Source organism: Diorhabda carinulata, chromosome 3 (genome assembly GCF_026250575.1).
Source record: "Diorhabda carinulata isolate Delta chromosome 3, icDioCari1.1, whole genome shotgun sequence".
Classification (NCBI taxonomy): domain Eukaryota; kingdom Metazoa; phylum Arthropoda; class Insecta; order Coleoptera; family Chrysomelidae; genus Diorhabda; species Diorhabda carinulata.
The window spans coordinates 9,163,529-9,175,338 of record NC_079462.1 but is presented as its reverse complement, the minus strand read 5'-3'; the positions used below and the strand labels follow the sequence as shown (position 1 = coordinate 9,175,338).

General features: G+C 30.3%; 1 protein-coding gene across 1 annotated transcript; it reads left to right on the top strand.

Moving 5' to 3' along the window:
• The first annotated feature begins 3,685 nt into the window (after nucleotides 1-3,685).
• Nucleotides 3,686-10,093, top strand: LOC130891053 (kappaPI-actitoxin-Avd3c-like). Its single transcript, XM_057795558.1, has 3 exons — nucleotides 3,686-3,910; nucleotides 7,494-7,667; nucleotides 9,980-10,093. The coding sequence occupies exons 1-3, from the start codon at nucleotides 3,832-3,834 to the stop codon at nucleotides 9,985-9,987; spliced, it is 261 nt and encodes an 86-aa protein (XP_057651541.1). The 5' UTR covers nucleotides 3,686-3,831; the 3' UTR covers nucleotides 9,988-10,093.
• Nucleotides 10,094-11,810: the final 1,717 nt, after the last annotated feature.

Below are 11,810 nucleotides of genomic sequence, written 5' to 3'. Positions count from 1 at the left end.
TAGTTTCAATCTACGTAATTTATTAATGAACAAAAATATAAACCTATGAAGTTCAAAACGGTTTATTGGAGTCCCAGATATTATCTCAAGATAATTAATTGAGATACATTAAATTCAATGAAACAACTTCATTCTGAGATTGGAATTACATATAGCAAGCTCATTGACTATCTGTGTAAACATGGAAAAAATTGGTCACCATTATGTGATACAATACTTTTATTTAAAATGCCTTATCTCAACCAATATAAAAGCTGAACTAGATTGTATTTTGGTTGAGACTGCTTCTTAGTTATCAACAGTAAAATATTGGGTAGCAAAGTTTAAATGAAGCCATACGACCTGCGAAGACCAACATCGCATTGGTCGACCAAGTGGGTTGACGCCTCCGGAAATATTGAAGAAAATCCAAAAAGTGATAATGGTGGATAGTTGACTGAAAATGTGTGAGCTAGCAGACATAGTAGGCATTTCAAAAAGTATGATATATCGCGTATTAACTAAAAATTTCTCCAACTTGATCTTCCGGTCTTATTTTTGGCCATTTTCTTGGTCTACCTCCATCGGTCTTCAATTTTTTTATTATGGTATACGGCTGCTACCTTTCTACGCGTTAATACGTCACTTCAAACTTTGTAATTTTATGAAGTTAATTATGTTTTCTCCTCTTATCTGATTCATCTTTTTCCTTTTGCCTGACTATTCTTTGTAGTCTAATGACTGCTATGTAGAACCTTAACTTAGTTTTTGTACTAATGCTCTTGTCTCTTATAAATCTATCGTAGTATTCTTCTTATTTACTTAAACAGTTTGTAAACGATATTTGTCACTTTGACATCAAATAGTCCCTATAAAAACGGCACAACATAATGTAAACAACTTACAAAAGAATTAGCCAACATATTATAAGTATATAACACTGCTGACACAAATTGTTTTACGACAAAATAGCTGAACTTTAATAAACTTTCAGTTTTGTACCGAATCTGCAAACTTATTTATGTCAAATGTTTTTATAGCGGATCTACCATTCTGGTTGTTTAAAAATAGTTTGATGTGGCATGGGGTGGTCACAGTGAAAAATATGTTCTACAATTTTCGTAAACTTCACCTGCTAAACGATCTAAATGTCTTTGTGTTCGTGACAAGTAGATTGACTAAAACACAGTAGAGAATTTAGCAGCTGGCTGTAGCCTAGTGCGGCAGATTACAAGGAGCGGCAAAGTTTGTCCCGCAATGTTTTATTTCAGTTTACGAGATTGGATATAATTATTATTCACACTGAAAAGATGAGTTTTCATGATCAGCATAAGAGAATTTTAAGTATTTGAAGAAAAGGGGATGAAATTAAACGTATAGAAAATATATACTAGATGAAAAAAAAATTTAATGGAACACTTAAGCAAGATATTAGAATGACTGCTAGTGATTACTTCAGAGTTAATACGTTTCTCATTGTCTCCTATCAGAATTACCAAGGGACCCATAAAGAAATTTTTATTTCTTATAAAATTCGAGTTTTTTCCATACTAACTATTCTAACCAAAAAGATAGTTTCCTGAAAAAACTATTCACCAATTATTTAAAATCGAAATTAGTTCAGAAACGCGTACTCTTTCAAAGCTATTAACTTTTTCTTTGTATTGTTCTGTGTACGTCAGCATAGAATTATTCAGATGATAGACGCTTTTCTTGAATTTTCGTGAATCGTATGTATCAACGTTACTTGTTGTGTAAGTTTTATTCTTATTAGTGTTGAGTATAGTTTCAAAACATACCTTACCTTACTTTGAAAGTACATGAATTAACTTTGATTAAAATAATGTCTTTCAAAAATTCTTTGCAGCGAAAAAAGAAAAAAATTTGGTTTAAATAATTGTGATCTGAGGTATCAAATTTCAGCAGAAGATGAATAGCCTACAGGCGGCCAATCTGTAAATCCGCCACTGCTAAAAGAGCTCAGTTATCTTCTATATCTACAATTTTCATAGAATGTAACTGGCTCGTGAGACAGACTATCATCAAAATCATGAATTATACAACCTGTACAAAATATTTTCAAATATCGTTTTCAATTACTTACTTTAGTCTCACTTCAAAAAATTCATTGAGTTCCTTAGAGCACTCGTACTAGTCTTAGTATTTATATAGTACGCAAAGCAAACAGAACTCAAGAAAGAGTAATAACAATCATACATTTTTAATATTCTCTTAGTAAAAATACCTATGTGATGGTTGTATATGAACGATGTCCCAAAATTGATGCAAAATTTAAATTTGCCGCTATTTATGTAATGGAATAAGTGTTGACAACCCTAAAAAAATAAATTAACAGCTTACAGTTTCGGATTAGTAAAAATGAAGCATTACACCATAGAATAACGTGTCTTTATTATTGAACAATCTTTCAAAAATAAGGCAAGCTTAGCGGTTGGCAGTTCAAAAATTTCGTACTAAATATGATTGGAATAGTATCAAATTCCGGAAGACAGGATGTGTTGAAGATACCAAGTACACTGGTCGTACAAAAACAAGTCATTCAAATGTTAATATCTAAGCAGTGCGGAGTCGTGGACATGAATTGCAAATTTCAAAAAGCTCTCTACAGCGTATACTCACCAAAGATCTGCGTCTCCAAACTAACAAAATTAAAAAAGACAACAATATTGAATCAATCACTGAGCACAAAGTTTCACTGTATGGGCTGGAGACATAATTGGACCATACTTTTTTAAAAATTTTAATATCAAGTAATGACTGTTACTGTTGCTGGATATCGTGATAATTGATAATGATATTGATAATACAGGATGATATTGATGTGGCCAAAATGTGTTTTAAACATGAAAGACTTTAATCAATGCATGATACATTTCCAGGTCATGTACTTTCTCGTTTCGATAATCAGAATTGGCCCCTTGCATCGTCATGTGATTCAACATTATTGAATTTGTTTCTATGGGGTTATTTAAAATAAAAGATCTACATTAAAAACATGCATGCGTTGAAGGAGGAAATTCTACGTTGGATCAACGAAATTCGACCACATTTATACAGATTTGCTATGCAAAAATTTGGACAATAAAAAAATTACAATCAAAAGACTAGGAACTGTATTCTTAATTCTATAAATACAAACAAATCATGCTAAAGCACAAAATTAAAGTAAGAAATGTTTATGTTGGTTAAATTTTAAATTTGAAATTTTCACCGAAAAAGGAATGCGACGTTCGGTAACTTTCTGGGCTCCAATCAAAACCTTTACGTTTGATGTGGAATCGACAATTAATAAATCAAATCCGACATTATCAGTTTATTTAATAATACTAATTCACTATTAATGCCATGAAAAATATGAATAACTAAACCATTGAAACAGGAACTTTACCATTATCTTCCAATTTTTTACTTTTTGTTATTTAATGGTGTGTTATAATCTGTACAACCTCTGAACTTTTTAATGTTTAATCATCATTTGTCTTGAGAAGTAGCATTTTTCAAAGTGAAATTGAGAGATGTAGTAGACATCTAAAGATGTCTTCTGGGTGTATTTATACAAAAATTAGAAACTATACCACACTTCTAGTCCAGTCCTGTTAAGAATATATCTTCTAGAATATACCACCTGTATGTAAACTTTCACCTTGACAAAGTATACCTTATCTAAATGCGACATACGTATGTTTGTACCCATATCTATAGAACCGAGTGATTCCCTTTATACCTCCGAAGCATTTTTGTATATATATATATATATCGGATGAAACTTAATTTGTTCCAACAGATTTATACAGTAATCGTTGTGTTTTCGTCGAGAATATCCTGTGCAAAATGTTTGTCAAATTTATAGTTTTTGTGATATTGTTCATAGTCACTATACAATCCGTCATTTGTAAACCTTATATAAAAGGTAAGAATCATTTTTAGATAAAACAAAAAAATTTGCTTAGACGTTTAATAGTAAATAAAATTTTTCAAATAAAAAGCAAAAAGAAATTATCCGTGTTGAAGCAAAAATCGTAGGTATTAGAATCCTATTGTATATTAATAAAAACGTCGAAAAGATCAATATTTTCTAAATATTGTTTTATATAATTTTAATATTCTATAAGAAGTAAAAGTACTTTTCTGAAGAATCTGTCAGAAGAAAGGTGCACCTGAATATTTTTTTCACAATTGTACGTTTTTAAAATTTACCTAACAGTGTTTCTTTTGAAATTTTTGCTTTTTTAACAAAATATGTGTTACATGTTCCCGATCTACCTTTTGCAGCTATTCTTTGTCGAATCTATTTCTTTATTTTATTTAAAATGTTAATTTCAAAGCCTAAAAAAGGAAGTTTAAGCACAATAATTTTTTTATCATACTATTTATAACCCAATTCCTATTTTGATTAGTTTTTTCTTAGATCTACCATGATAATAGTAATTTTTTGAACAAAATGTTTCTCGTCGCGTATAAAGTTCGATCTGTGAACCATAGGATTGTAAACGTCGTTCACAAACCATTGAGCTATCGAAGCTATTATACATTTGAAACCTCATTTGGTTAAAGGTTCTTCAAAGTCACAAGGTAGATACATTTTTTCATAGATGCACTACAATTGGTCATATTATATCAGTTAGATCCTTCACCCATTTCATAAAACAAAAAACTGATCAGTTTGGTACCAATTCTATATCTTACATCCAAGTAATATACGACATCAGTTCATATACTTTGTTCCTCAACTTGAATATCCTTATTATTCTTACAAGTAACTTAACAAGTAAATCAATGGTTTTTATCTCGTTTCTACCTTTTATGGATATTTTCATTATACTCTACGTACAATTAATATTTTATTTAATGGAAGTTTATAAAATAATTAGAGTGTTCAGTCTTCAGTATTACCCAGTGAGTATACAACTTATATAATGCATTTGTTGTCGGTCAACTTCATTTCAATATTCTTGCTCTATCAATTCCATCATATCATTCAATTTTCTATCTTACCTAGAATATTTTTATCATGACCATGAATATAAACATTCCCTTGCCGAGTATATCTATTTTAGCACATTTACCTCTTTTGCTTTTTGTTTGTATTTTCAAACTAAAATAATTATTGGAATAGTATAATGTAAAATAAGTGAATAATATGTCATTCTCTCTTTATTTTTTCAAAGCGAGGTTTAGAATTGAAATGTATAATAAATTACAATAATCAATTTTTATGTTTTACTTTAACTTCTAATTAACAGTTATATTTGAGGAATTTTCTAAGTAGTTCTGTTCCAACACATTTTTGTTAATTTAAATATTAGCAAAAGTCGAAGTTGAGGTTCATGTAGAAACGGGTTGAGCTTCCACAGCTTTGTTGTATTTATGTACCCCATGGCATTTCAAAGTTGTAAGATCGGCTCCTAGAATGAATAAAATTGTTGTAGATGACCTCTGGAAACATTGCTCTATATATAATTCCGAACTCGGTAATTGCAAGATTGTCGCGACAGGTTAATTTATTCCTACGAGCTTTTTTGTACATTTGCCATTTGAGTAATTTCAAAAAGGATATCTCCTCCGTACATCATAGAAGCTTAGCATATTTTTTGTCAATTTGCTAGAAACTTCTTGATACTGTAAAAATTTTAGGCACATCATAACGGTGTTCCAGTATAATCACAATCACAGAGCTTGAAATTAAACCCAAAAATGCAAAATTTTATCATTCTTTATCAGTACTTCATATCAGGTGTACCTTTCATAAATTATTGAATTTTTCCAAGAGTTAACGTTTTTGGCTGTATTATATCTCCGATTTTCGATCAAGCATGCACGTAGTTTTTATATATTAACGCAATTTTCAATATTATGGTACTATTCTATTATTGAGATCATGAAGTTGATGCTCTCAATATCGTCGAGAATTTTCCTTGGCTTGCATTCTCTAGACTTTAAGTGATTCCATATTTTGTCTTGATGTGCTTGGCAACAAATTATCACAAACATTGTATACTCTTTTAACAATACCTCGAATTCGAAATCTTCGTATTCCATTATTACCAATAATCAACAAATTTGAATTGTTTAAATATAAAAATCAACGATAAAGCTATTTCCTATAATTGATAGCAATAATAATTGTGCTTTGTTTTGATCAAGTTGTTAAGGCTCAACTAGATATTGTGCACTAATCGTTGGCGTTGGTCATCATGAAGATCGTACCTTATCAATTTGCAATCTAACAATTCGTAATTGCCTTGAGTTATCATAATAAGAGTGAGAAATTTTTTATCGCTATAACGATATTTTCCACCGCGTGAAAAAGTCTCCGTTTGGAAATAGCTTCATTGTTTCTCAAAATATTCTCCATTAAGATCAATACACTTCTGCATGCGTTTGAATCAATTTTCGAAGCATTCTTTCCATTCCGATCGAGGTACCTCCAAAACATATTATTTGAACGCATCAACGCTTCATCAGGTGTAGAAAAACGTTAACCTCGCAATTTATTTTTGATCTGCTGTAATAATAAAATGTGTGCCAAATAAGGACTGTACGGCGGAAAGACTCATACAGTCCATTGTTGTTTAGTTTCGGATTTATATACATAGATGCGCGATTTACATGATGAATATTTCAAGTAAAGAACTCAAATAGCATTCGTATGATAACACTTCCTTGGTAACTTTATTATGGCAAAGTCAGATTTGACATATTCTTATCAGTATTGCCATACCTCAAAACTTAGTAGCAACCCTCGTATGACATCAACAAAACATCAGTCATTCATATAATTTATATTCAAACTTAATGAGTGGAAAACCAGTCGATCCGATATGGAAAATACTTTTGAAATCTGAAATTATGAATAATTCGAATACAATAAACGAAAGGCAAAAATCAGGACGTGATTAGGGAAAGTAATAGGTTTTGTTGAGGGATTAATATCAAAAAAAGGAAAATATATTATAGAAAATTCCCGACACAATTGACTAAATACAAGCAGTGAATTTAAAAACGTTTCACCCGAATATTCAAAAATATCTAGCACATCACAGTTATTTTTTAAGGGAGATACTTCGATTATTTTCAACCAATTTACTTAACCTTATATCAGGAGTCGCCAAAATCTTAAAACATTAAATGGAAACGTTAGTGAACTGATACCTTATATTGAAGGTCGTATTACTTTTTAAAAATACCGATTTGTCTTTTTTTATAATTCACTAGGAATCTGATGAAAACTGTAAACTAATAGTCTTGTCCTTATCATACCTCTTCATACCCTTATATTTGTTATCTTCTTTAGTGTGCTTGTTTCAACTAGGCAGAGGTCGATAATCGATTAATGAATAAATTTATGATGCTACGTATGAAGAGGTAGATACTTAACACTCACATATTTTTTCGTGTAACATTTCACACCATTCTCATTTGCAGTTAAATATTAGAAAATATTTTTCGCAGTAATAAATACTTTCAGAAATAAATAATCCAAATAATTTCAGACAATTTGCCCATTATGTGTCACCTTCCTGAAGACAAAGGACGTTGTAGGGCGTTAATCCCAAGGTGGCGTTACGATCCCGATTCGAAACAGTGCAAACTATTCAACTACGGTGGATGTGCTGGAAATGTTAACAATTTTGTATCTAAAGAAGTCTGCATAGAAAAATGCAAAGGTATTTATGTTCAAAATAGTCTAATTAACAAAAATGAATATGTATAAATTAGAGCTAATAATATATTTGAAGTAGATCATATTGTTTTTATAGAATGTCACAAAATCATTTTAACAAATATTCATAGCCTTTCCTCTCTCATTATTCTAGCTATTTTTGGGGTTTTACTTCTGATACCATTCAACTTTTTCTGAAAACTTATTTTCAGATTAATAATTGTATTCAATAATGTTTTTTAAGTTATTGAATTTATGGTAATTTTGTACTTTCGCGGTTCCCTCGTTTTTTGGCTCTAGAAAATCGAAAAATCATCCGATTTCGATGAATTTTCTTAAAATCTTCGTTTTTACGTCGGATATGCGAAAAAAATTATGGGAATAAAAAAAATTTATATTGGTTTCAGGGCTTTAAATGTTCATGAAAATGTACTCATTCACATATAATTGTTGATAACTTTTTTCCATATAATCAAATGAAGTTGTTATATATTTTTTTCATAATCCACATAAAAAAACGAACAAATTGAAAAAAAATTATTAAAAAAATGTTGATTTATCATGTTTTTACAATTAAAAATAATAACAATTTCTCTTGAAATTGACCTTTTCTTACAATCGTTTATACCTTTTTTATTAAGTAGTCATTAAATTTATATGAACAAAAACATTCTTAAAATCATTTACTGTAATGAAGGGTACAATATTAAAAGTTAACTTTGAAAACTTGAAAATTTTCACCATCAAAAATTGTTAGAGATAAAAAAATGAATAAAAATCATTTCTCAATTTTTTGTTCCAAAATGTTCGTTTTTTTGTGTAGATTAACAAAAAAAATATATGAACTGCTTTTGATGCTTTGTAAAAAAGTTATGAACGATTATATGCGAAGAAGTACGTTTATGATCACATTTAAAGTCATAAAACTATATGAAATCTCCAGGTGAGATATTTCCCATATTTTTTTCATAAATCCGTCGTAACAACGAAAATTTGAAAAAAAAAATAATTGAAATCGGATGATGTTGCGATTTTCTAGAGCCAAAAAAGGGGACCGCGAAAGTATAAAATTGCCGAACTTATAGATTATTCTAGTCAAAGATCTTTCACGACAATGAGAATTTATATTGTAATATTTTTGAATGAAACACAAATGCTTAGCCGAAAGAAATATATAACGATTCTAATATTACAGTAGTTAGAGCCCAAAGGTGGTTGATGTATATGTAGAGAATTATCAAAAGTGCTCTATATATTTGAATTTTTTAGAAAGAAACTCGTTTTCAAACTAATTAAGTACTCTTCATAACGAGTTATTCATTGGTTCTGCATTATTGTGACTTTCCTAGAACTGATCAAAAATGCAAGTTAATTCACAAGAACTTTGTAATTGGATAATTTAATTATTATGTTAGCCTGGATAGAGCTACCTTGAATTTCACTGCAGCAATAAGAAGGGAAAATAGTTTATCTAAATTAGTCAACTGATTGAAGAGATAAATTTTTATTCAGTAAAGAGTTGTGGAAAATGATCCCAATTTTGTTCAGTTACAGTTGTAGAGATGTTACATATTCATATTTACGTAAATGTTTTTATAATTGATGATTTAATACACGGAATTTTTGATTATACCTGAAGTCTCACAACCATAGCTGTTAAAACCAAGTGCTATTATCTTTTCTACTCAGTTACCTTTTTCTCGTTTTGGTTTCACGAGTCGAGACATTTTTAAAAAAGTTTGGGCGTGACCGACACCAAAGGATCTTGTTACCAGTCTTGTTAAACTCAAAGTAAACTAACTCAAATTTGAGGAAAGAGTAAGATATAATATTTTAAATCCTATTGAACTATTTTCTTTCTTAATCATTTTCCGTCAATATTTTTAGACTTCTGTTTCTTTAAAATTCCTGGTTCAATCATCAGGACAACCAGTTTAAAAATTTCATTCCTCATTTTACTTTATTATTTACATATTTCATAGTTTTCTAAATGCCGTAGCAACGTGAATTAATATAATGATTCTAAATCTTGAGATGCATTATTCTAATATTTGGTAACGATACTTGTCGAGACGAAGAAATAATTTGGGTACGGATCGAGTCTTAAATACATCTTGTTTCAGTCTATTCTCGTGGCCATTTTTTCTAATTAAACGTGTCGAATTATTGGAAATCTTGCCATATCCCGTCTCGTGTAAAGCTCTAGTTGTTGCAATTGGCATGGAATTATCCCTTTTTTATCATAGAAATCTACCACTCATATATATTGAATGTATATTTAAAAAAAATTAAAATAATTGTTTTTTTTTATTTCAGGTACCTAAAGTTACTAGTTTTGTAATACCTACTTAAAACCAAAGTGATAACTTACATGATTTGATGTACAAATTTTATTTATTTTTTTGTATAAATATATGAATTTTATTTCAATTCAGTTGTTTTATTCAGTTTCATCCCAATATTATACGGTCGTAAATGATGAGTCTTTTTCTTTCCTCTTTGCGTAGGCATATTGCCTTTCAAAAATGAATGTTTAATGATAGCTCGATACTCAATTGAGGACTGAAACTTTTGAGACAACTCTTATATTATCTATATGCACAACAATCTCCATCAACTCACACACCAATTCCAACGTTGCTCCCAGCATCAAAATACCATTATAGTTCTTCCAAGACACTTAAAAAAGGCTAAACTATCAAAGAATTACTTACTCTTCTTAAAGGTCTAAGCTTAGAGCAAATGTATTATTCTGACAAGCTGTGCAAAGAACAGGGCTCTTCTCAGACTACCTCCTTACTATTGCATATTTAACCCTATAGAGTTAATATGGGCAAACTTAAAATCAGAATTACGAAAATGTAATCAGTCTCCAGAACTGAGTAAAGAGGTTGTAGAAATCGTGAAGAAAGCTCTTGCAACAGACCGCCTTTAGAAAAACGGTATTGATTATGTTATCAAACAAGAAGGTGAGTATGAGGTGTCACCCTCTTTGCAACTCATCATAATTCAATCAAATGTTGGAATTGAAATGATTTTTTTCTTTTGTTTTATTTACAACAAATTTATTTCCTTTATTGTTTTTACTTTGAAATTTCGTTTTCCAAAAAACGAACGAATGAGGTTCAAAAGGGGCTTAGTTCACGTCTGGTACCCTGTTTAAGCCAAACGCCCTTACAAGTAGGTACATGTTACTCATCTATTTCCGTTTTGTAATTTAATATTCAGTTGTAACAAGTTAACGAGGTATAATAATCATTTTTTCTAGGTTACAAGTAGGACTTCAATTTATAATGTTTCGATTGCCTTTTAACGAATACTTTCTCGCATAAGATATATACATTTTTTTAAAAGTTTTATAAAAATAATAAATATTTAAAATCAGGTATCTACGTGTATGGTAGACCAAACAAAATTGTCGGCAGGTGTTTTTATATCTGCAATTGATATTGGAAGACCCATGCTAATACTGTGTAGTTAACAAGTTAAAAACTGTGGGATCTTGGGAAATAAAAAAGGTGCGGGCAGTAATATGGATACTATAGCGTGGGTGCTATATCAATGATAAGATGGAGCTTGATAATGTACCATCGATCAAATAGGATAGGGGATAGGATAGGATAGTGGACACCATAAATCGTGCTTTTGAAAACTACAGCTAAAGCCTTCATAGAAGGTGTGACACCAAGATTCAGTTCTTAAATTAAAGAAGCATACAAAATATACCGCATATTAGAGTCATATTTGCAATAAAGGATATATGCAGGAGCATATATACAACAATATTCAAACAAAATATATGGGAAGTCAAAATTAATAATGCAAAATAACATTCACAAAATATAAAGGAGTTACACCTCTAGTAACGGATAATCCCTACCACAAAAAAATACGTAGGTATCCATCTTTAGTCAAAGAATTCACGTGGAAAACACATATCCTTACAAGAAGGAGACAGTAAGGAATTAAATTCTGCAAACACTACTGATTACTAGGCTGTAAATCCAAATGATCGTTGCAAAATAAAGCTTTCAAGCCGCCTTCAAGCCAATATGAACGTATGGGATACGTGTTATGGGGGATAGCAATCTAAAGTATTACAGACAATCACCGACGCACCGTGGTTCATACCCAACAGTGAAATCAG

What these genes read in the sequence shown, in the direction of transcription:
- LOC130891053 (XM_057795558.1), top strand. Translation starts at nt 3,832, where the DNA reads ATGTTTGTCAAATTTATAGTTTTTGTGATATTGTTCATAGTCACTATA. An exon ending in TTGTAAACCTTATATAAAAG is followed by an intron (nt 3,911 to 7,493) that starts GTAAGAATCATT and finishes AAATAATTTCAG; the next exon opens with ACAATTTGCCCATTATGTGT.